Below are 26,599 nucleotides of genomic sequence, written 5' to 3'. Positions count from 1 at the left end.
TCCCTGTTGAAGTACTTTGGATTTTGTTTGCTCTCTGAAGATTCAGATTTAGTTTCTAATGCTGACTTTAAGCCTAGAGCAGCTACCATGACATCAAAGGAGAGAAAATGTGACAGAGAAGAAAACTATTTTGGACATTAAGGCTTCCTCTTGGAAATCTTGCCGAGCCTTATCACTTTGCTGCATCATGTAGATATTCTTTTACAGGATACTATCCTCTGGAATGTACCATAAGGAAGGACTTCAAACTATATTTTAAGCTTTTCATGATTGTGAAGAAAAGAACAGCGGTTTATTGTCTTATTTAGGGTTGCAATATTTATAGCCAACCGAATGAAGGAATATATGTATAATATTATGGACAATTACCTGTATTGAGTTGAGTTACAGTTCTACGTAGTTTGACTTTGGTTGTGTTTATTGTGTTTCTAAATTAAAAAAGGTGAATATTTCACAATAATAAGAAGTTTGGTGCAGTTCTATCACACCCTTGTGTTGCTTTGTGTGTATTTGTTAATACTTACTTACAATATTCAATCAGTCTTTATAAATGGGATGCACACACATATTTTTATTATGAAGTTAGAGGGAGAAGCAAACAATTCTGTCTAATCCTTTGATCATAGCACCATGATATATTTCTGGCCAAACACCTTTCTGGTTTCAGGTTATTTTCAGCACACCACTATTACAGAGCGTACATCCAGAACATCACAGTAAATGTGACCCATGTTGGTTATCTCTCCCTCTCACCACCTGACTCTGCTGATAAAGAGGCCCTCTGTGCCACGCATATACTGTAGAAGATAGGAGTGTTCTTCTTACACAGGCCTTGTCGGTGTTTATATTGATAAATGAGAATACAGACTCTTCCAGGGGCGTCATAGTCATCAATCATCTCTGAGCACAGATTAAAGTAGAGTAAAGGTTATACATTGATGAGGCTGTGGATGAAACTGATTTCAACCCTCAGTTTGTTAAAAACATATTGAATTATCTCTTTAAATATTCCATTAATGATAAAATCACCAACCACATTTATACAATTACTTACTTACTTACTTTCTTCTCGCTAATCCATGTCCTTTTAATAGTCAAATATCCCATAGCATCACCTGCAGAACTTAAGGTCATCACGTTTCTACATGTATTTAGCTGCAGTAATCAAGAACGTCCTGCAGGTGGTGATAGAGAGTCAAAAGTCAAAACCAGCAGTTGTGGTAGTAAAGGGGCCCTAAAGCACCTAATGTGTACTTTCTACAGAAGCTGTAGAAGATATGAGTTCATATTTTGTTATTTAATTCATACAGTTATTATGTTTATATATTGAAGAATAAATTGCTGCAAGTCTGTTTCTAAACACTGATATAAATAGGATTTCAAAATGTTTTAGAACTTGAGGAGTCACATCCTTAATCAACAATTCTTTATTCACTTCATTCTGACTAAACTTTCATGTCACTTGTTGCTCACATTGGGGTTTCAACTAATCATTCTACGTGTAATTAACATTTCTGTGTGTGCTTCTTATTAACGACATCCGCTGATAAATGACCCTGCTGCCCTGTCTCATTCTGTGTCCCTTTCATATCTCTTGACTGCATATCTTATTCAGTGCATATCCTCACTGCTCCAGGCTATGCTGACATTTAGACAGGCCGGTCCTTTTCAGAGAGAACTGTTGGCACACACATGGCTAGATAACCTTGTCAGCTCTGAGCCCTGTTTTCCTCCCTCTTTCCCCCAACTGTCTGTTTCTCCTCTCTCTCTCTTTCACTCTCATGTCTGTTTATCTCTGGGTGTTTGTGTCTGTTGTCACATCTCACCTTTCTTCTCTTGTCACGCATCTTTCTCTTCTTACCTGTTTCTGTTTTACATTTGAGGTGTTTTTTTGCAACTCTATCTCCTACCTAGACAACCCATCTGTTTTCTGCTCTTGTTTTTATCAGCTTCCCTCGCTCTGACTTTACAGTATCTCGAGTGTTAACCCTTGATATCAGGCGGTGCAGCAAGAAAGATAGCGCTCTTTTCCAGGAATGGTGCATACAGTCAATAATGCAAATCAATGAGCGCAGTGCAGCTGTAATGTAAAGAGAATTATCTGTAAGAAGATTTTTTTATTGATCATTAGTTTCTGCGTTGGGTGTATTGTTTTGTTATGTTTTTTGTAAAAAACTGTGAGAGTATGAATAAAATTGTCAAAAAAAGATGTAGGGAATTCAATCAAACTTGTCAGAGAAAGCTCATTCACCTCGCTGACCTCATTACCTTTGATTAATTATTTATTTCAAGAATTTAGCAATGCACTTCTTTAAAGTTAGGAGACTCACAAGCGACAGATTTTAAAAAGAATGGTCAGAATTGAAGCAGCAGAGGCTCAGTTATTCTGGTTTTTAGTCCCTCCCTAGTATGGGTCAAACTCTTAGACTGGAAATAGAGAGGTGTGACATCACCCATTGGTTTGCTTTGCAGCTGGTTAGAAGCCCAGAGTGGCTGCTTATAGTCAGCACCATCTTTTCTGTTTGGAGTCAGGACCTTCCACATATAGAGTGTGAGGAGGGGGTTGCCTTTCACGCTCTGGGAACATGCCCCACTACCTCAGAAACAACAAGCGGTACACACTTGGGCTAATGTTAGCTACTTTCACTCAACTGTGCAAACGGGGCAGGTATCATAATCAAGTAACATTAAACTTACCGAAATATTGCAACAATAGTTCAACTTAGCTGTCAATCAACACCCACACAGCACATATGAAAGCCCACTGTAAGTCTTCAAAATTTCATTAACAGAGCAATCATTTCCAAAATGACCACCAGCACACTTATTAGAGGGTCCAAATTTAGTGATTGAGACTTTAATGACCTGTTGAAAAAAATGATTGACTTACTATTTCTAGAGAGAAGGTGACGCTTTTTGAATGGGAGTCAAATAGAGGAAGACATCAGCATTGCACTTTGAGATGCTTCTGCAGTGGCTTCAGCGTCAAGCCGTGGTAGTTGCCACTTGGTGGAATTCCAAAAACATTGAATCCTACTTTTCCTATAATGCAACTGGATATAGTCTTTTATTCGACCCTCCCTGCCTTCTAAATGCCCACTCTTTTCAAATCCCACACCTGCAGTTTGTAACACGGTATTTCTGTTATAAAATTAACCACTCATGTCCGGTCAAAGATAAGCATGACAGCATAATGGGGGTCATTTTTTTAAAGCTTTGGAAAGCTCCTTCCAGAGAAGACATTACAGAAAACATTACACTACTGTTTTCACAGATTTAGTGGTGCTCCTTGTGACAAGTTAGCTGTGCTTCATGAATAAAATCAGTGTCTCTTTAAATATCCTATTTGTAATTCTATTTCTCTTCTATTCTATTTGTAGGAAAATATTTGGCTCAGACAGCATGAAGTTTGAGTCAGATCTTTTTCCCTGTTTTATAACAACCATTGTTTTCAGCCTTCATTTTCTGTCACCTTTTAAGGTAAAAAGAAAGAAGTGAAAAGTGTTGAATTTGATGGGGTGAGAGTTGCTTGTGCGCGCGATGTGGCATTGTAGCATTTGTTATACTCTTATGAGTCATCTGTGTACACCTACAGATGTGCCCCATCACTTCTGTGAAAAAGCATTTAGCACAAACACACACAGAGGGAGCCGAGCCAGATGTCGTCACAGGGAAATTTCATCCTGACCTCTAATTTATTTATTTCCTTTCCTACTTAGACAGGGATCTGTAGGAGGGAGGTAATTTGAGGAGGACACACACGCACACACACGCACACCGACACACACACACACATACACACACACACACAATGCTGCTGCTCACTCTGTGCTGAAGGTAGATAGACAGTAAGTCAGACAGGCAGTTTCTGTCTTTGTAGAGACCCAAGAACTCTTGTCCAGAGAATTCCTTCATCTGACTCACATAACATTTCTATTACTAAACGCCTTTTCTGGATTTGTTATGTTCTGTTATAAATGTCAGATTTGACATCACACAAGCTACAAAGAACCCTGCTTACCACAAACTTCACAAGCTTTTGAAGTGCATCACATGCTGTCTTAGGTGTGATAGGAAAAAAGACAGACTTTTTATCCTTTTTTTATGAAAAAATAATACAAACAAATAGGTGACAAGCATGTTATTAAGGTTTTATTTGTAGTTCTCCCCTTCACCTTTCTTTTCGGGGCAGACCCATAAATAATGACCACATATTGTCAAAACCAGGAGCAGGTGCTGCTGACAACATATGTGCCCTTGTGTGTGTGTGTGCGTGTGTCTTTGTGTGTGTTTCTGTAAATAGCCACCCGCCACTGACACTGTGATGTCTCCATTTGTCAGATGATATCAGTGTTAATTAGAGAGAGAAGCAAGAAAAGAAGAACAGAGAAACACCGCAGACACAGAGAACAAAGAATCAAACAGAGTAAATGAGCAGCAGCAGTATCATAGCATTATCCATATTATTTTCCATCACATCTGTGATTCTCTGAGCTTGATCTTTACGGCTTAAGAGATATTCAAGTAGCCTGTCTCCTTTTTTCTCCCCTTCATCTTCTTTCCCTTCTCGTTTTCATCACTGTCTTTGCCTTTTTTCCTCTTCTTTTCATCATGTACTTTTTGTGCTATTTTTCCTGGGTATTCTCAGGGTTTCTTGTGAGTAGTATTACTTAAGAGCTGCTAGTTTTTAGCTCAGTGTCTAATTACCTCATGTTAAAATTCCCCTGGAAATAGGTCTAGAGATATAAATCACAGATCTGCCCGAACACTTAAAAATGCTAATGCACAGGTTGAATATCTCATCTTCTGTTGTAGAAAAATAAAAATGCGGGCTGTGTCAGTGCAATGAAACAAAAATACACACAGAAGACACAAGGTACTGTTGTTTTATGCTTTTGTGATTTTTGTCACACTTTTGAACTACACCACTGCTAGTCCCATTATGACTGAAGCATATTACATGACTGATGAGTCAACAGTGATAATATAATGTGAGCTGATTTTGATTGAGATGAGATTGTAAAATAGCTTTAAGACAGCAGTATGTAATCTTAGGGACACTGAGCACTATTGAAAGGGAAAGAAAAGATGTTATCATTTATTTTAAACAGGTCTTTATTACTGAAAGCTTCCCTGCAAAAAGATTATTCTCTGACACTACAGTAACAAAAGTATTTGACAATTTCCTCTTCACTACATTCCTTCTGTAAACCCGTCTTACAGTATCTTTCCGACACACAGCAGAAAGAAGCAGATACGCACCTGGAGGATGTAAAGCTAAATGTTTCTTTGAGTCCAAGCAGCTTCACGGCATCATACAGTATAAAGGACTCACACAGTTGTTGTATGGGCTCTGATTACAAACCCACATATCTAATCACAAATGAACCAGCAGCTAATCATCTAACTCTCTGGCTTGCTTTTAGCAAATTATTCATCATCAGGTTCACAGTGATTTCTGTAAAGAACATTTAAAACAGAGCATGTCTCCTGCAAAGTAGAAAATAACAATGAAAACTATAAAATTCTCGGCAAAGCAACAAATATATATGCAAAACATAAGAAGTGACTGTTACAGAAAATCTCACCTGTAAACACGAGTTTCAAAATTTTACTTAATAAGATACAAAATTAGAAAGCTGAACTACCTTGTGTACGTTGCTCTGGAGTCTTAAAGCCCAGATAGCAAAGGTCCATTGACTTTTGATTTCCAATCTATGCCTCCAACAAGATCTCAACAGATGATATAGAGTGAGAAAGAGTACATTTCTAGGCACAGGATGCTATGGAGGCCCATGATTTATCTTCTCTTCCTGTATGGACTGTATGAGGCATCCAATGAGGCAGAAATGGCATATGAAATCCAGAACTGTCCCTGTAACTCTACTCTTCTTATTGACGGAGCCATAAGCTCAGTGTGCCACTTCACACTGGGTTCATTACATTAGGTGACTCCCGGGTCTCTGTTCTCACTCCTGCCTCTGTCCTCTCAGTTAATCCCAGCAGCTGTAACACCTCTGCATAGTCATTATTATATTCATCATGAGCTGCCTGCTCTCTTTCTCTCTCCCTCTCACTGGCACTCACTCTCATAAAAGATCTAACATTTTCCAACCAAAGGCTATGGGATTTTGTCAGCAGACTATAATGCAATACAGCCAAGATATTGCAAATACTTTGTTTTTCTGCTACTTTTTAGCTCTCTCCCTCTCACAAAAGGCCTTCAACCCACATAGTGCAACAAATTCATGCTGTTTTCGCTAGTTGTCAAAACTGAATTTGGGAAATGTAAGAAATTACAAAGCGAATTGTAACACTTCTTTGCAAAATTACTCCTAAAATGTACTGAATGTGACAAACCAATTATATTAGTCTGTTAGATTTGATTTTCCCTTTAATGTCAAAGTTTTACAGTGTAGTCTTGCGCTGTTCTCTTTAATTTTACTCTTGTGCGTCATGTGCAGTGACCTCATAAAAATGTAGACCTTTGTGGAGCGACAAGACAGCTGATTTGCTGACAGATAAAGTTGCATCTAATGAATGTCAGGCTTTCAAAGTGGCTTTCAAACTGCACGGGCCAGTAAATTGTAGAACAGTTTTAGTTCATCATTAAATAATATACTTAAAAATAATAAAGCATATTAATAGCTTTCTTAATGTTCTTTTTAATGATATTGCAAAAAGTGGCATATTTTACCACATATAGTCTAATGTCCTGATTTCAAATATAAGCATGCCATTTTTATACTTTCAGAGAGATGATGAGCAGACTTATATATTTCATCTTCAGGCCTTCTATCATCACCCTACAGTTTGAATTTCTATAAATCTCTTGTACTTCAATAAACGTATTCACCACCTTATGGTGGTGGTCCTTGACACGCCGTGGCATTCTTGCTGGTGTATAAATACTCATTCACTATGAACAAAGGCTCCTCTCTGACTCACTCTTATAAATGCTGCACCTGTCAGGATGACAGATGACCATGGCTATGATCAAGCTGTAATAATCAGAATAAACTGAAGGCTGGATATTTTATCCGCTTTTATTTTACTGTCCTATGCTGTTCTATTATTTCATATGTAAGCTTCAGCATGTTTGGAGATCAGTGAGTCCAGCACTTCTGCAAAACCAACTCAGGTTTAACTGAGGTCAGGGTGCTCTGCTGGGAGGGAGTCCTAGAGAGAGAGAGAGGGAGAGAGAGAGAGAGAGAGAGAGACAGAGAGAGGGAGGGAGAGAGAGATAGAGCGAGCAAGCAGGAGGAGAGTAATAGATGGGGTACTAAATCATCTGTGGTGCAGTGTGAGTGTGTGGAGCCACTCAGGTCTGCTAGATGTATCTGAATCGGGGTGATTCCTCCTCTCCTCCCTCTCTCTGATCACTCCTCAGCGCTGACAGAGAGCGGACAGTCGCCCACAATAACCGGCTCTGTAGCAGCCGCTGGCTTATCTCATCTCCGCGGATCGCCCCCGGTGCCGACCCGTACTGGCTGTCCCCTCCTGTATCATCTGAATCACACACACACACACACTCACTCACAGATGCGGTCGTGTTTCACTTTCTTTGCCTCCAAGGACCCGAGTCTCTCACATCTTTTCCCCAGATCTTTGTCTCTGGACGGCAGGCTGCGGCTGCGTTAATGCTCCGGTGAGTACCGATGGTTGCTGATGTTATATTTGCGTGTGTTCTTTTCTTCTTCTCGTTGTAATTCTCCACCGAAAAGATACTAAGATAGATAAGATAACGAGAAAGCTATTTCAGGAGAGAGAGAAAAAGCACAGGCCTGATTAGTATTGCTATACTTTTTTTGATTTTTTGGAAATGGGGCTTTATGCTCTATTAGATGCATTTCAATCCCACTGTTTTTGTTCTGTCAAAGGGGCGTTACTGGAGTGTTTGTATTGTAGACACACAAAGGCAGCTGCATGAAGCCAGTGTGCAGAAAAGATGCAGCCTTTCCTATCTAAACTAAAACTGCTTTAACGCACGTTGGGAAGTAAATAGAGTAAAAAAAGAAGGGAAAAAAAGAAAGAAAACACAGTCGAGGACACAGAGGCAGCTGCACAAAGCCAGAGTACAACAGGATGTGCCTTTGTGTATTCCCATCTGCCATCACCCTATAAATGTGTTAACAGCATCTTGGCTCATATGAAGTGAAGAGTATAGTTTTATTTTTCCTACGTAGCCTAAATTAAATTATATTTTAAGCAACTATGTGCCTGTTGACAGTGGGCTTTAGCACCATTTCATTGTGTCGTATTAAGAATCTACAAATTATTTTTATTTAAAATATGTATTCTTGTTGCATAACATGAAGAAATATGGAGAATAAATGCACAGAGAGAACACCAAGCGCCATCTCCACTGGTTATGCATTATTTATAAAGTTAGCCCAGTGCTGCACCTCCCACCCAGTACCACTGTCAACGCTCCCTCTCTCTGTCTCTCTGCTCTCACCTTACACTCTCACAGGCTCTGACAGTCAGCCTGACTGAGGTGAATGCAAACATGCAGTGTGTTTATGAGTATTTTGAAGGCTGTTACAGACTAGCTGTTGTCCAGCTATTGAGTGCACCCCATTTCTAGAGAGAAAGACTGAAATAGAGAGCTAATTCCGCCCTGCCCTCAGGCCTTTAACAGGAAAAGAGATTTGTTTTATGGACTGATGAATTGTTTATGTTTACAGCCCAGGGATCTAGAGGTGCAATAAAGTCAGCACTTTCATTTTTACCACTATATGACCTTTGACAGGTGGAAGTAAGGACTAAAATATCAAGTACATTGATTTACTTTTAATTTGCTGGACTTTAAATTAAACACAATCAAGTTATATTAAAATGCAACAAAAAAAATGAAAAGAGAACTTCATTGAAAAAAATACTGCCATGTTAATCCCTTCCATCCTGTCAGATAGTCTCTCTTCTCCGAAATATCAACATCTCAACAGCGTCACACAGAAGATATTAAAGCATCATTGAATTGATGTGATTATCCTCTCTAAGCACATTAGGTTGCTGGTGTAGATTAGGTTACAGTGCCATTCAGTGTTATGTAATGGCAACTCTCCTGCAAGACAGACTCTGTTAATACACAGGCTCTGTTTCTGTGTAACTTTCATCTATATGTTCCTCATGTCTCTCTGTTCTGTTCACACTCTCTTCCTGCCCAGCAGCGAGAGCATGAACGTGTTGGGCAACGCAGCTAATGGCAGTATCTCTCCACAGTGACCGTGGCCTGATGCTGAAATCCCTACATTCATGAGGAGGCAACAGGAAGCAGATTACTGAGGGATTAAACACATGCACACATATACACACACACACTCACATGCACAGAGGATACCATAGCACAAGGATTTGTCCGCTGTCCAACAGTGGATCTCGTTCTGAATGAACTTGTCTGACTGACTGACTGACTGACAGACTGACTGACTGACTGACTGAGACTCTCTGCTATCATGGAAGAAGAGGAGGAGCCAACAGAGTCTCAGTGAATTTAACTCCCATAACCCCTCCTTCTCTCTACCACCTCACTATCAAAGGCTTCGACTGGTCGATGGGGATTACTGACTTATAATAAACACAGCGAAGCATGCGGAAAGAGAGAGAGGAGTGCAGAGCCGACCGTCCGCCTGCTGCTGTCCCATGATGCATTTACACATGTAAGAGCAGGATCAGCCACACAGAGGGCTGTTTCTATGGATACCCCTGCCCTGGGTAGTATTAATAAGACTCACTGATATCCTGACTATCTGTGCGTGGAGAAGATACAGAGAGAGATTAGAAAGTGTATCCTTGCAGCAGACTACAGCATCATTCAACATCTGTGGAGCAGAGCAACACAGCCTCATCAAGTGTCAAGAGGAAAATGGTGAATATGTACTGTAGATGCTTTACCAACACGTGTTTGAACCTGTATCTGTAAGTTCACAGACTAAACTAAATGTTAGATTTCTTTCCACTTGGTTTCATTTATTTTGATCCTTTCTGATATTCCATTTGTTGCTCAGACACTCCTTGTCTTAAACACCTCAAAGGTCATTTAAAATGTGATACTAAATGGGTCCTTAGTTCAGGACAACATGAACAACAAATGGTTTAGTAAAAGCTGGATTTAATAAGAAGAGGAGGTGAAGATGATGCACAAAGACACTTCTTCTTTAGCCTGAAGGAAATGATTCCCTTTCGAGCCTGCTTGCAATACTGAGTGCAGCTCAAAATTTTGGGCCCCTGTCTGTGCAGAAAATAATCCTACTGGAACTTTTGTGGGCCCCTTGAACAACCATCGCCTTTCACTAGGCTAGTAGTTGCGGTATTAAATGTGGGTCTTTATATGAAAACAGACACCTACATGCACCAGCTGCCTAAAGAAATATCAGGGCTCTTGACTTACCAGCAAGTTGTAACTTTGCGTGTATAAGACAAACAGAAAGTGTTTTAAATCTAGATATTGTGAGGATCCATCATGGCCAGACAAGACACACCTCTCTTTCTCCATGGTTTTGACCTCAGTGGTCACTTCACTGACCTTCGACCTCTTGGCACGGGTGTTACCGGCCTGGTCCTGTCAGCTCTGGACCAGCGTACTGGACAACGCGTTGCAATTAAAAAGCTGGTGATGCGTGATGCTGTGACGGTGAAACACGGGCTGCGGGAGGTCAAAATCACCCGGTGGCTGCACCATGAGAATGTGGTCCGGGTTCATGAGGTTTTGGCACCATACGGACGACCTCTGCCCCGAGACCCAAACCAGCTGAGTGCTTTGTACATTGTCCAAGAGTGCATGGAGACAGATCTGGCTCGGCTGCTGGAACAAGGGCCGCTACCCACAGGTATGGGAAATAAGATACTGATAGATCATAGATAGATATGATACTTCTTGTTAAAAAACACTACTTGTCCGTTTTTATGTGTACTGCTGACTTTGTTTACACTTTGATTAATCGGATTTAAGGACAATCCTTTTGAGGTCTCTTACTGAGACCTTACCCTATCATCCACATCCACAAGTCACACATTTGAAAACCACACTAGATTTCTACCCAAACTGTGTTTCATGTGTTTTCACTGTGATTCATTCATTCATGCTTTTGCGTGTTCTTCAGAAACATACTGTATATTTTGTAAGTAACATGTTCTGTCAGTATTGGAGTGATAAAAGCCATAATTTTGAGGAATTTACCAAAATTGTTTTGCTCATATCCTCAAGAAACACATTAGTAGATCAGAATTTAACTCAAAATGTGCTTGTTCATTCATTCATGTTGTGTTTTTAATGATGTCACTGACAGGTTCAAATGTGGACAGAGTAAAATTTTACTCTTACAAGCTTTACTCAGTCAAACACAACTAAGCAAGTCAGAGTAAAACTTTTTTAAAAGTTATAATTTGCCCATTTAAAATGTACTCACTAAATGAGGAACACACATCGTTACTGCAATTACGGAAGTGAGAGCAGAAGAATTGTATTGTATCCTAATAGCCAACTTTTGCCCATAAACAGGTCACGCTACTCTGCTGTTCTACCAGCTGCTAAGGGGACTGAAGTTCATTCATTCAGCTAACGTCCTGCACAGAGACCTGAAGCCTGCCAACATATTCATCAACATAGACCAACTGCTGCTCAAGATCGGCGACTTCGGGCTGGCCAGGATAGTCGACCCTCACTATTCTCATAAGGTATGAGTGAGACGCACAAGGAAACCCACCACGCTCACACGCAAATACATATATACTGTAAGGACATTTACACTCACATACACAGAGTGTTAAGCAATAACATCTGTCACAGAAAGGCTTCAAGTTGGCCTATAGAGCAGGATAAATGGCTTCAAATGTTGTGACAGTCAGTCTGTTTACATGCAGTGTACATTTAACATATATTTACAGGTAACGTATGCATTCCAGTACCTTGATTCTTAATGTATTTCTTTTGGTGCAAGGAAGACACTCTGGTTACTGGCCAAACATGTAAACTGGAGTTTTAGGGTAATCAACAACACTTGTTCCAACATTTCCAGCCTTAACCTAATTACTTTTATGAATCTTTTTTTGGGGCATGTAAATGTAGCCAATATGACAAGTTTTCTTTTGACTAGAGGCCAAAAAATGCCTGTGATCATAATTCTCTTTTGCCTCAAGTTTTATAAATCCATACCTTCAGAAGACCAGCCAGTTTAGATCTCTGTCCAAAAGTTAATAAAGCAAATTGAGGGTTTCTCCACTCTCCTCATTACTCTAAAGCGGTGTGGGCTGCTCTGCTGCTGATGGATGAATCTATGCAGAGTATTGTAATATTAAATACAATCTCTTCTCCCTCTTATTGAGGTAGAGCTGTTATCAGGGAAAAGATAGCAGCTCCTCAGGCTCTGACCTTGTGTGGTTATCAGACAGCAGTGCACAAACCCTCGTCCTTGTGAAGCAATGGAAACACAATGAGATGGAACACTGTTGCAAAATAATCATCCAATAGAAAATGATTAGGTTTGCACACATTTATTGTCCTGCAGCAAAGCTCAGACTAATTCATCAGTCTCTGGTCATCATCTCAATGTGATATCTCAGGTGATGTCTTAGACATTGAAGTCCACCTCTGGTCAAAAATGTGTTTTTCTTGTCGTTCCTTTAGTTGGATATTTGACTGTGCAGAATGATGTATGTGCAGAGTTTGACACTAAGAGACTGTTTTCATATTCATCTGCTGAAAGTGGAAAGTTTCTCACCTTGAATTTGAGTTTAAGCCATACAACTAGGAGCACAATTTGTGACAGCACAACAATTTTGGAGCCAATCGTGGTCCAATAGCCAACTTACACAAGCATGATATGGAAACCTGAAGCCTCCAGTGAACATACACTAAGAATGGACTACAGTGAAGTATGAGACATCTATTGTCCAGCAGTTAAATTCATAGTTTCTGTATTTTTCAATGAAGAAGAAGGAGATGTCATTTTAAGGATTTGTAAGGAGGTATTTGAACTTTTGTTTATGGAAAAAACATATTAGACATACATTTTTGTAGTCATTTTGACCAAAATCAACCAGAGTTTCAAAATCTTAAACTTTGAAAAGTTTGTAAACCTCCTAGAAGGATTCTACATGTTGCAACTGCAGCCAAGTGTCTTTTTTCTGATTGGCTTATCCAATTACACATCCTTATGACTGATGTTTGCCAACCTGTGTCTTTTACAATAGGCCTCCTCTCCAGCCCAAACCCTGCTTTTGCTTCCCAAACCTGGTATCAGGTTTTGTACTAATCAAACCCTGTGATTAGCCTGTCCATTGTAGATAAAGGTCTCTGAAAGATGAATGTGACAATTTACTGTCCCATTGTGCTGCTTTTTTATGCACGAAGATCCCACAGCAGTACTGTAACACTAGAAGGGTCTGGATGTGTGTGTGTGTTTGTGTGTTTGTGTGTTTTTTGGGTCTGTGCATGCTCTTGTGAAAGGTGATCTTTGTCAGCGCAGAACACGGGACTTGGGATCAGCTGGGTGCAGACACAGGGGGTATGTTTGGAGGGGAAGACAAGGGGTGGGGGGTGAGGAGGATAGAGAACAGATGAGCAGATGAGGAACAAGGGTGAGAAATATTGAGTCATAGAAGTGTGAGAGAAAGTCAGGTGAAAAGTACAAAGACAGTGAGAGGGGAAAAAAGAAGGAGGGTGAGCAAAAGAGCAAAGAGGACATACAGGGAAAGAGGGAGGACAAAAAAGATCAAATAGAGAGAAAGAAAGAGAGGGATAAAGGTAGTTTGGGTTATGCAGGACAGTAGAAACAAGGTTTACTTCTATCTCACTCTGTTCCCCACACTGTGCCTGTTCACTGTTTACCTAAAGCAATGCTCTGTCTGTCAGAGAACATAATGTTCAAGTTTGAACCTAACTTACACAAAGTAGATTCATAGACAGATAGATAGATAGATAGATAGATAGATAGATAGATAGATAGATAGATAGATAGATAGATAGATAGATAGATAGATAGATCGATAGATCAATAGATCGATAGATCGATAGATAGATCAGGGATGCATTAATAATGCACTGACAGCACTGCTGACATGGTTTTGAATTGTTCTGAGTTGGAAATTAGGAGTGAGTTATGAGTGTGTCCCAGCTGATGTGTGTGTTAGCCAGCAGTGCATCAGATTGTCATTATTCATTAGCATAAATTTGCATTACCAGCGTTGTGTGTGTGTGCGTGCGTGAGGGTGCGTGTGTGTGTGTATGTGTGTGTGTGTGTAAGATGATGTTGGGCTATTTGTGATGCAGTGTTGACACCAAAGCAGATGCCTGCAGTGAATGTGCTAGCATCCTCTCTCTTATTTAATAATGCACTGCTTTTTCATACATTTTGTGGTAATGGACATGGGCTTCAGCTGTAATGGAAATAATAGTGTTAACTTTCATGCTGAGCTTTCATCATGAGCCGCAAAAGGGTTTTTATGTTACATGTATATTGCTTTAGAATTGTCATCACAGTCCTATCACAGCCCCTAATCAGATTTCACATTATATCATGTTTGACAGTAAGATCGAATATTTGAGATTTATAGTTGTCCCCGATGAATGACATTCCCTCTCCTCAATTACCAATAATCACTCCAAAAAAATCCCTCTTCTCTTTTCTAAGTCCTTCTACAGCATCTTACATGGTCAGTGTGTGATCACAGATGTTCTATCAGCACACTCTGCAAACTCTGCAGTGCATCCAAATGAGGCTGTTTGAAGAGCTGCCTAAAAGTTCGCTTCTGACTACACAGACAAACATTTACTCAGGCGAAGAGAGATGACAGAGAGGTTGAGAGGAGCGAGAGAAGGAAAACAGGGAGAGAAAACATTATTTGTGATGTTGTTTGCAGTCTACGCCGGTAGGAACTCAGTGTTACTGTGAGTGTGTGAGAATGAACCCTGTCACCTGCTGATACAGCTCTAGATCTGCCCAGAAATTATTCATGACCTGGATGAAGGACAGAGAGAAAGAGGGAGAGGAAAGGTGAAAAGGGAGAGAGTCCTGGAGAAGTAAGGGAGAAGAAGACAAGAAAGGGAAGGACGGAAGAACAAATTGCAGATATAGTCAAAGATAAGAGGTAAAAATAAACAGAGGGGAACTGTAACAGGCAAGAGGAGAAGAAGGGATGAAACAGGTGAGAAAGGAGGTGAAGCAAGCAGGGTAGCGAAAAGAAAAGGAGGGGTGATGCGTGAAGAAAAGAGGAAAGGAGGGGGAACAGTCTTGGCCGATGATGACGTAGAGAAAACTGAGGGCTGAGCTCAGGGGGGAGGAAACGGATGGAGAGGAAAGTGGGAGGTGATGACAGGGGGGAGAAGGTCGATAGGAAAGAAGAGGAAGAGAGGAGGAAGTGAAGGCAAACCTTTTATATTGGTGAATAGGTGTCACACAAAGGCCTTTTTTCAATGCTGAAAACCACTGCAAATATAGTTACAAAAATAAATATGTGCTTCATTTTGTGAAACTGAGACCTAAATGTTTCTTTTACCGTTTCCAAGTTTTTTTCAATGATTATCGTCAAACAATATTTTATTTAGAAAGATTTGCACTTTTATTTGTTGACTTAAACAAGGCCATCCCTTAAAAGTCACTGTCTATCAGACGCTTGCCGGGAAGCAGAAAGGACAACTGAGATGCAGAGAAAGATCAGCCAGGAAGGGAGGGAGGGACAGTTAGAAGACAAGGTGAGTGTATGTTTGTCAGACCATCACCGAGCACTCAGCATCACTTTCTGCTCTGTCATCTGCTGGCGCACAGCAAGAGGAGAGCAGGGAGCGTTGAGGGAGGGCATGGAGGGGAAGGAGAGGCTGTAAGTAAGGTGCATCAAGAGCAGAGAAGGCATGGGGTGAGAGAGACAGAAGAGAAGAAAAAGAGGAAAGAGTGGAAAGGAGAAGAGGCATGACAATAGAATAGGAACAATAAAGAGAATGAATAGAGCTATAAAACTGAAGTTACTTCTCAATTCACTGCCTCTTATTCACAGCTACTCAATAGTACCTGCTACCAATATAACACATATTTTATTCTACGTAACTCCAAAAAAGAAGCTGTCAGTGTTAAAGCTTGGCTGCAGTCTCTGAGTCATGCCCCGAACCTGCTGATCAAGACACAATTCTCAAGCATTTTTTTTTTTTTTTTTACATTTTTTCTTATTACATAGTGAACGGGCATTTCAGCTGTCAAGAAACCACTTTGAACATAACCATCAGACAGCACTGTGTCCTGCTTTTGTGTGACGTTGGTGTTACAGGTGGGCCCAAGATAATTTAACTGGTGTGAAAAAGCTCACAGAGCAATTTCTGGCATCTATTTTTAAGTATGAAAACTCTTCTGGGCCAAGCTAAATCCCATGCTGTCTATATAGCATTATTTTACAGTCTATGCATAAGACTAAATAGAGTGGTTGCGCAAGAGGTACAAGATAGAGAGGGAAAGAGGTGGATGGTGAGAGGGGACATGGAAACAGCAGACATTAGGAGAAAGCTGAGGGGAGAGCAGATGGAGGACAAAATGGGGAGGGGAGGGGTAGAGAGACGAAGGAAAAGACAGGTGAAGGGTGCTTAAAGGCAGATCACACAACCCCCACTTCATTTTAGGGGCCTCTTTTACAACCATGAAAATTTTACATGTTTTTTTTTTAGGATAAAAGTGAACAAGGATAGTATGTCAGTAAAAAAGGTGCACTTTATATGACCACAGTCTCCCTATTATTTACTGTAAGTGATGGCATACACCAGTCAGCCAATCAGGGCCATGAAACTGTCATTGTGAAGCAATTCACAGCAGTCAATTCACAGCCTAATTATAAGAATATTTTATGGTGCAGTGTATAGTCGTCTAATATCACAGCTATCAAGAAGTTTAAGAGACTGGGATATTGAAAATGGCTCAGGAGAGATTTACGAGGTCAGGACAAGAGTAGTAATATCATTGAGTAAGTGCAGGGATTTTGAGATTTAGTGAGGTCAGAGAGTGGAGCAATTACAGAGGAGGAGAGATTGCACGCTGTATAACAGGTAGGGACAGTGTTAATATAGCAACAGGCAAAACACTTCCATTATAAATATTGTTGGTTTGTATGCAAACAAGCTTGCCTGTGGCTCATCTCCATGCATGGCGTCATCAGTGTTATTCACAAGGTGAACATGGACAAAAGTAAAAGGCAGGCGGGAACCTTGTCAGAGCAGCCCTAATGAGAGGATGTGTTGTTGTACAGCAAAGCATCAAAGGCTCAGTGAAACTCAGTAACTACAAGTAGAGATTCAAGGGAAAATTTTCCACGGCGGCGTGTATCCAGGAGCCACTTCCCATCCTAATGTAGCTGACATAAAATGATAAAGTCTTTGTGGGTGTGATCAAAATATCCCGTGTGAGCTCGTTTTTGTCTTTTTGAAGCTGACATTACCAACTTCTTAATGATTCTGCTCCGAATAAAATGAATACCAGCAAACTGCCTGCTGGATTGTAATAAATAAGAGTGATGTGAACACTTCAAGTACATATACGCATGCACACTTACAAGAATGCTACTTAATCTGTTGCATGTCCCTCAACTACAGCATATCATCCTAGTGCACTGCCTTTTAACTTACCTTGTTCTCTCTCTTTTCCCCTTTTCCTTTCATTCCCCCCCACCTACTTCTTCAGGGCTATCTATCTGAGGGTCTGGTAACTAAGTGGTATTGTTCCCCCCGTCTGCTCCTGTCCCCCAACAATTATACCAAGGCCATAGACATGTGGGCCGCTGGCTGCATACTGGCTGAGATGCTCACTGGACGCATGCTGTTTGCAGGTACCTCACTTGTTTCTCATTCAGATTCCACCAAGACACTGTCATCATGACCTTGAGGTCTGGCAAAAATATTATGATATTGGTGATTTCATGATGTAATAAAATTTGCTTATATCATTGGGCAGAAAGTACTTACATCTTGTAAGACCTTTCTTGAAACTGTGTTTCCAGGCTTCAATTGAGGATAGTGGCATTTGCATGTTAAAAGATTAAACTTGAAAATGAAATTTTATTTTCATACCCAGTAGTTGAATGTGATGAAAAATAAGTTAGATATGGAATAGAAGTTTTTAAGGTTGAATACGGTTGAATAAGGTTGAGTGGCTAAGAAAATGTATAATCAGTAAAAGGTGAATCAGTTCTAATCAAACATATCATCTGTGTCTTTTGTTAACTTATGTAAGTTATTATTTCTCTTGCATCTTTCCAAGATCCGGACAAAATAGGTGTTTAAAGACTGCATCACAGTGGGAAAGGTGGCATGAAGTGAGAGCTGAGGAGAGTTTTTCTTTCCAGAGTGTCCTCCACCAAAGACACTTTATTTTCTTTCTGCAGGCTACTTCTTTGCCTGACCAGAATAACAATGATGACAGAAAAATTCTCGCTGTCTGAAGCAGATGTAGTTCCTCCTGACAGGCTTATTTGACCTCCACCAGCCCTCTGCACCACAGGAGAGAGGGTGCCTTAAACTCAATGGCGTCACTGGTTCCCCAGTGTCCCTCTCTGCCAGAATTTCACACATCAAGTGTTACAGATATTTGCCTTGATTTTCACTTAAGCACCATAGTTTACCAGATGGTTGCACATTATGTTTTTGTTTACCAATGGGGAAGCAATGCATTCTCTTCCCAATACAGTGAACTGCCAGTATTTGCTTATTACGTTGAGTGGTGAATGTGTTGATGTAGCACCACCTGCTGGTGTGATGAATGTATTTGAAGGGCAAATCCACAATGAAAGACATGCAGCAGAAATGTGCTGCTTCACTGCTTTATGTGGGCTAAAATCTTCAAGTATGTTAAACTTCAAGTCACACAACTATGACTAAAAATATTTGTCCTCCATCAGCTGGAGGAGCTCCATAAGCTTAGTCAGATATTTTAGTTTTTAGGTGGTTCACACTGATTCTGATTGCTCTTCACTGGCTCCCCGTCAAATTCACAATCAAGTTTAAAGTTCTTGTGATCACCTATAGAGCTCTGCATGGTCAGGCACCTGCCTACTTTAGAAATCTACTGTAGCCCTGTGTCACCAGCAGGTCTCTAAGGTCTTCTGATCAGGGTTTGCTGGTTGTTCCTAGAACTAGCGTAAAGCTAAGAAGACTGCGCTTTTGAGGTTGTGGCTATCTATTTTCTATTTATTGTGTTTTTTATTGTGTTTTATGTCTGTATGTATGTTTTTTGCTTTATATCCTCTGTGAAGCACTTTGTGATGTCTCTGCTCTTGAAAGGTGCTATGTAAATAAAATTACTCACTTACTTACATTAGGTTTTGGCAGGGGCAGACTTTACCATTAGGCAAGGTAGGCAACTGCATGGAGCTCCCAAAACACTAAATCCACCCCTCAATTTGGGCCATGGTCAGGCTTAATGTCTGCCAATTTTAGAAGGTGGCGGTATTTATATACATGCAAGGAAGTGTTGCCTGACAGGTTAAGCAGCAAAATTCCCTGTTGCACAAAATATATGTTGTGGCATCACAGCTTGGGTGTGACCAGAAGTGCAACATACCTAAGTTCAACCTTTCAGGATGGATTTACTCTGAAGCAGATGAGAAACATGGGGGGAAGAGAAAATTAAGTGATATTTTATGTTCTTTTAACCAACTGCATTGAAAATTAAGTGGTTGTGATACTTAAACTTCCCCTCTGCTCAAAAATGTGTTTTTCTTTTTGTTCCTATAGTTGAATGTTTGAGTTTCACTATGCAGAATGATGTATGTGCAGAGTTTGACACTAGAAGGCTGTTTTCACATCCATCTGTCCATTTTAAGGATTTTAACAGTAATTATACCTTTTGTGGAAAAGACATATCAGACACACACTATTGTTCCAAGCAGACTATTTTTTATATGTCTTGAGGGGATCTTTAATATTTATATCTTTAAAGTGGAAATGTTAATATTTGACAATCCATCCCATCTGCACAATTTAAATTCAACCTCAAGCCCTTACCATTTCTTTGACTTGACAGCTCATATCATCTAGTTATTCCTGTTTGACTCTAATTGGTCACCTTTTTCTTTCTGCTTATCCTCTGTCTCTCCCCTGTTCGTCTGTGATTGGTCGATTCTCTCCCAGGAGCTCATGAGCTGGAGCAGATGCAGCTGATTCTCAACACGGTGCCGGTGCTGAGAGAGGAGGACAGGCAGGACCTGCTACAGGTGACACTTCAGTGGCTGCTGCTGGTCATATGTCTACAAGCTGATTCTTTAAATATGATGTCACTGTCATGTTATGAAAGACATGTGTTTGCAGCTTTAGACTGGTCTAGTTAAGGCAGTCACGTTTGATGTGTACAAAACTCTTTCCAACAAGAATCCCCTTGTGAATGCTACAAAGAAATATACTTAAAGAAATAACCACAACAGACGTGTAAACCTGCCTTTTCCTCATTCCCAGGTGATGCCTTCATATGTCAGTCATGGCTGGAGAGTGAAGAAACCCTTTTCTGAATTGCTTCCTGAAGTGGATGCTCTGGGTGAGCAGTGGGAATTGAGTGGTGGGAAGAAGAGGAGGGTCAAGCAGTGAGAAAGAGAAGGGCATCAAATAAGAGTAATGGAGGATGTGAGGAGGAAAAAAAACACACTTGACCTGTAAAGTATCATGAGGAGCAGCGGTATAACTGAGCCGAGAGAGAGCGACATCTTGTAGAATTCATTTTTTTAAAGAATACACTTATATTTGCCCCTATATTATTTAATATTTTTATTCATATTAAATAAGGTTTGAAAGTGTTTGACTTGCCTCTTTCATCTCATCTCATTCTCATCCTCTCCTCTAAGCTGTGGACTTCCTTCAGCGTATCTTGACTTTTAATCCCATGGATCGGCTGACGGCTGAAGAGGCGCTGTCTCACCTCTTCCTCCAGCAGTACTCCTGTCCAGAGGATGAGCCCACCTCATTACATCCCTTCCGCATTGAGGATGAACTGGAAGACAGCCTGATTACAGAGCAGAGCCTGAGCAACAGCAATAGTCAGGCCTCCAGCATCCAATGGGACAGGTGGGTAGATTTACTGGTTTATTCACTGGTGTATCATTGTATCATGTATATTTATTATCATTTACCTGGACAGTGTTTCATAGACAGAACAGGGATTCCCAATGTTGTGAACACGAAGCACAGAAAATCTTTGAAAAATCAAAGTGGAAATACTGGTTGAAGCAGATACAAGACTAAGAGCTGAGATTGCTAAGCTAATTTTGTGTCAACATTTCCTCCACTTTCTGCAGGTATGAGAACAGTTTATCGACAGATGTGTGCTGGCAGCAGTCAGGCGGGAGATGTCGCTGCATGCCCCCTGGCCACATTACTTCTGATTTGGGAGACACCACAGAAGATGAGGAGGTGCAGAGGGACCCTCGGGCCAGTTCTGCCTCACTGTTAGAGGAGGCTCAGGTAGGACTTGACATTTTTTTCCCCAAACTGACCAATTAGTGTTTGAGGATAACCATTATCTGGGGTGGCTTTGGCTCAGGGGGTTGAGTGGGTTGTCTGCCAATTAGAAGGTCAGTGGTTCGATCCCAGACTCCTCTTGCTCACAAGTCTAAGTGTCCTTGGACAAGATACCGAAGCGCAAATTGCTCCTGATGGTTGTGTCTGTACCTTGCATGGTAGCTTCGGTGTGTGAATGTGAGTGTGAAACACTGTAAAGTGCTATATTAAAACAGCCATTTACCATCTTATTGTGTTATAGTATGCTATGCTTTTTCTTTCTTTTTTACCATTATGTAATGTAACTGCATATTTCTTACAACATTTAGTCTGGCAGTACTCCCCATTAACGTGTCTGTTAAAGGTTGCCATCACTATCTTCAGTAATGTCTTAAAACGCAAATGGTGCAAGTTTATAGATGTTATAATTATACATGTATAGCACATTTAGATAGAAATGAATACAAAAACAAATCAATACATAATATAACAGAAATTAACTTCACTACCTTCCTCATTTATCATCCCCTCCCCCCACTACCCCAATCTTATATAGGTCGATCCACGCAAATATTCCCATAGCAGCTCAGCAGAACGTTTTCTGGAAAACTCTCACTCCTCTCTGGAACGGGCCTGTGGTTTTGGGTTTGGGGAGCTAGACTGTGGCCGCTCCTGTGACTACAAAGTGGGCTCTCCATCATATCTGGATAAAATTGCCTGGAGAGAGGGAAAGCCACAACACTACTCAGAACCTAAGCTGATTCTGGATCTGTCACATTGGAAGCATAACATTAACAGCCTCCCTGTGCCCACCGTGCCTATTGGTGGCAGTGTGGAGGATCTGGGAGAGATGAAGGAGGAGGAAGCAGAAGAGGAGAAGGACAAGGAAACAGGGAATTTATTCCAGGAAATTTCTCGCTGGGTGGAGAGCACCCAGTCTCGTCTGCACTCGCCCAGTCCCACTCTGTCTTTGGAGCAACGTTCACCCTTGTGCTACACCTCCTCTCCCCCTCTCCCTCTCTCTCCAACTGACCTCCCGACTCCAGTCTTCCACTACACGGAAGTTGTGCAGCAACCATCCGCTGACTATGATGAAGACAGGCTCAGCCCACTTCCAGCTGTCACACCATCCATTCATTCTCTTCCTTCACTCCTCCCTTCATCTCCCACCTCTCCACTTCCTCCACAGTTACCTCACATAGCATCTCCTCCTATCTCGCCTCTGTTTCCTCCCCCAGAATCTCCACCTCTTTCCTCTACTTCCTCAATATCTCAGCCAGTAAATGATGAATCCATGGAGTCTCTTCCTGTAAAGCAAAAAGAGCGGCTGTTTGACTTGGATGTGTTCATCTCTCGAGCGTTGAAACTGTGCAGGCAGAATAAGGAGAAAGGAGATGGGAAAAAAGCAAGAGAGGGAGGGTGGAGGGAAGAAAGCAAACAGCCCAGCATTAACCGAAGGGTGCCCAGGTTTCCTGAGCACAGGACTCCACCACCACAGACTCCCAACTCTTGATGTTGAGGTTCAACTTAAAAGTCCACCACAGCATCATCATGGGTAGCATTTCCAAATGCTCTGCTTTACATAGTGAGGGGTGTCCATGGTTGAATATGCTGCTTAATCATTAGACCTTAGTCTTAGCAGCTGTTGTCTGCTTGGTACTATTGCAATGACACGCTACTCGCTGTGACTAAAAACCTCACTTAAACAAGCAATCCTGCTGCTTTGTAAAGAGGTGCTCTCAGGCAATAAGAAGTCAAGAAGCATTTGGTTAAAACGAAAATAACCATGCTTAGCATTGCAAATATGACAATATTTGGAAATATTCTGCTAGTTAATGATTGTGATGTTTATGGTTTGCTGTTGTATGTCAAGAAGTGAAAGATTGGTCAAACTTTGACTTTTTGTTCTGCAAACGACTGAGAGGGAGCAATCAGTTTGATAACAATAGTTGAGGAGACTGTGTACTGGATAACGGTGGGTTTGCTTCAGCTCTGTTTTTGCTGTCAGTCAGTATTTTTTTTTTCCCAAATGTCTTCCAAACGTGATGTCCACCAAATAATGATGGTGACACAGGACATGCTTTTGTCAAGTTTCTCTGAATGTATTAACTGAGAAATAATCAGTCAAATTATGCTACATGATGAATCATAAGGATGTTAACACTATTTGTTGCTGTTTTAACCTCCCCAAAGTAACTGAAAGAGCTCTGTCACTGCAACATGCCTTGTAAACTTGTATAAAATGTACAACAGTTGTCATATTTAATTCTATAGTATATTTCTTACGACTGTTGTTACTGTTATTCTTGTGTTCGAAAGATGATTGTGTTATTTGTTGAATTCTAGAGCACAATCCTATGTTCATTTGGACGGAGTTATATTTTGTTTAAATGTGTTATGCTGTATGACAATTTATGATTAATTGGCAAGCGTTGCTGTAGTTAGATGGTTAACAGTTTTCACAGACGGTTCAGTGAGTTCATATTCTGTCTGCCTGATGCACCAAACAAGGTCATCATCTGCTGTACACTCACCGTCTCTTTGATGATACTATTCTCTCTGTAGTAGACAGCCAGATATCTGTCTCCATTTTGATCACTTGTTACCCACAGAAAGCTGTAATGCAATCAACAGTAGCCTATATTTTGAAGAATCTAGATCATTTACAATCTTTATAGGAAATAAATTCTGATTCAATGATGCCCAGTAACCATATATATATATATGGAATAGAAAATAAACCAAACATATATTTTGAAATACTTTTCTATCCAGAGTGTTAGGCAATAGATACTCAGAATGTTGTTTATTCTGGCATCTGATGTCTCCCCATACAGTGAGATATGAATTAACGTCAGATGAAGAGTGTTGGCTTGTGCCTCGTACTTTCTAAATCAAGTGCATTTGACTTCAGTTACCGAGCTAAGAAGCGAGTGTGAACACATGTAGATGGCATTAAAATATTGTGCTGAGTTTGTACCAAAAAGAACCTAGAAACCTGGTTTCACTGTTTAAAATGTAAAGCTAACGTGGCTGTACACACAGACAGGTCTGGCAAGGGAGGACTGGAGCCTTGAGATGTATAAGAAACACTGCCAGCACAGCTACATTACCACAACATAATTCATATTCTATCTGTTCAGCCATCTTTTACTCCAGTATCTGATATACATAATTTAATTATTTCGTGCTCCCTTACATATTCTTTTTAATTCTCAATCTACAGTCAAAAAAACTAGGGTGGCTCTAGTGTGGCAGCAGTTGACAGGATGAAATTCACCATCCCACAATGTAGCAACTGTATCCTTTTTCTCTGCTGTACCACAGTTGGAAAGTTTAAGGCTGAAAAATTAACTGTTTAATGTGTGCTAATGCTTTTGGCAGTTAAATGTTAATGCACACATAATATTGCTCTAAAAAGGTCGAGCTCTGTAATATCTTCAGCTCTTATACACACTGTAGCCAACATAAACAGGTTGTGAGCAAATCATCACTCGCACAACGTAGTATGACTTCTTAAGGATCGAGCCATACATACTGTAAACTCAATGTGTGAATTGCTAACAGTACAACCTATGAGACAGCAAAGCCAGGTGCATTCTTTTATATTTACATGAAGCACATTAAAACCCACTAGCACATTTAGGAATGATGATTTTCCTCAGAAAACACTGTAGTACCACTGTCAGTGTTCATTTTAATCAGTAATGTACTGCTAAGGTACCTGTACCGGGGCCGGGTTGCTGGACTAACTAATCATCAGAAGTGTGTGAGTAAACAAAAATTGAATGTCCATTTTTTGATCCAGAGCCATTTATGTATGTATAATGGAAATGCATATCAGCCGCAGTCAAACTAATTAAAGGAATCTAGTTTTTAACTGATCCACGTCTAATGATCACATTTTGCATTGTACAGTTTTCTCTGCAGGTAACCTAAGCCAGCAATAACATCATTTATGAATGACACAAATATAACATGTGGTTACTGAGCCGAAGTTAATTCTTTTAAGTGAGTGAAGCAATGAGGAAAATGTGCCTCAGTGCATCTCAATGCTTCCAGCTTGCTGAATGTAACATATCCTCTCCTTACTGCATGGCTTTAACAACTATTCAAATACCTTAAACTTTGTTATTTTCATTATGTGTCACTTTGTGAAACGGTCATAATTTCTGTGGTCTCTTTTTTCTTTCGTAATCCTGCTTCATTTCAGAAAAAGCTGTGAGGTTTTTAAATGCTTGGTATTGATTGATAGTATCTCTTTTTGCAGTTTCTGTTTGCTTCTTTTTGCTGAAAAATTATTAAAACAATACTAAAACTATTATTTGACATCATGTTTTCTATAAATTGTTTTGGCGTTATGACCAATTGAAGATGAATGTTTAAAAAAAAATATTGTAGAAATGAGTTATTCAAGGGTATTTCCTATTTGTTTAAGGATGACTATTTTTGTAAGGGCTACATAACATGGACCAATGCCACATACATACCACAACATATAGCCTAAGTTTGCCAGATGGTCTTTATGCAAATTCACACAACTCAACAGGAAAACACATACAAAACTTTATCATAAAATATCACATGATTGATCCTTCTTTAAAAAGTTTCAGCTTGTGTCGATATCATTCTGGTCAAACTGCTTCTGTTATCACCAAAGAGGCAGATTTTTTAAAGGGAACTTCTAAATTCATAGCTGGATTAACCCATTAGGATTGGGTTTATACACTTATTTAAGAATATGCACCATCTCAAATTTTGACATCAGGCACCCCGACAAGATGCCCTTATTGTTTGAGTTGATATTGTGCTTTTTTGGTACATATTGTCAAACAAATTGCAATAAATCTAAATGCTACAAACCAATGAGCGCAGTGCATACGGACCCTGGAGGTCTGGCATTTTGGAGAATTTGCCTTCTTTGTCCTGTTGGTAATCCAACTTCATGCCCTTTACTGTTAAGCTAGTAATGCATATTCTTGCTGCACTCTGTTTTGTGCTGTACTGTCTGTTTTATTTATTTTGCTTATTTTGCAGAGACAAAAACAACATCTGAATATGTAGCTTATGGGGGGAAAGTCTCTCTCACCCAATAATATGTGGTGTTACAAAAATGTTGGGGTTCAAGTGTATGTGTAAGTG

The 26,599-nt window shown here is 40.2% G+C and overlaps 1 protein-coding gene across 1 annotated transcript; it reads left to right on the top strand.

The window, feature by feature from the left end:
- Positions 1–7,271: 7,271 nt before the first annotated feature.
- Positions 7,272–25,778, top strand: mapk4 (mitogen-activated protein kinase 4). Its single transcript, XM_042421452.1, has 10 exons — positions 7,272–7,648; positions 9,226–9,871; positions 10,448–10,832; positions 11,504–11,679; positions 17,658–17,802; positions 20,102–20,184; positions 20,423–20,501; positions 20,806–21,025; positions 21,256–21,421; positions 22,014–25,778. The coding sequence occupies exons 3-10, from the start codon at positions 10,466–10,468 to the stop codon at positions 22,968–22,970; spliced, it is 2,193 nt and encodes a 730-aa protein (XP_042277386.1). The 5' UTR covers positions 7,272–7,648; positions 9,226–9,871; positions 10,448–10,465; the 3' UTR covers positions 22,971–25,778.
- Positions 25,779–26,599: the final 821 nt, after the last annotated feature.

The sequence above is a fragment of the Thunnus maccoyii genome, chromosome 9 (genome assembly GCF_910596095.1).
Source record: "Thunnus maccoyii chromosome 9, fThuMac1.1, whole genome shotgun sequence".
NCBI classification, from domain to species: domain Eukaryota; kingdom Metazoa; phylum Chordata; class Actinopteri; order Scombriformes; family Scombridae; genus Thunnus; species Thunnus maccoyii.
This window is presented reverse-complemented; position numbering and strand designations above follow the sequence as displayed.

What these genes read in the sequence shown, in the direction of transcription:
- mapk4 (XM_042421452.1), top strand. Translation starts at nt 10,466, where the DNA reads ATGGCCAGACAAGACACACCTCTCTTTCTCCATGGTTTTGACCTCAGT. An exon ending in ACAAGGGCCGCTACCCACAG is followed by an intron (nt 10,833 to 11,503) that starts GTATGGGAAATA and finishes GCCCATAAACAG; the next exon opens with GTCACGCTACTCTGCTGTTC. An exon ending in ACCCTCACTATTCTCATAAG is followed by an intron (nt 11,680 to 17,657) that starts GTATGAGTGAGA and finishes CTACTTCTTCAG; the next exon opens with GGCTATCTATCTGAGGGTCT.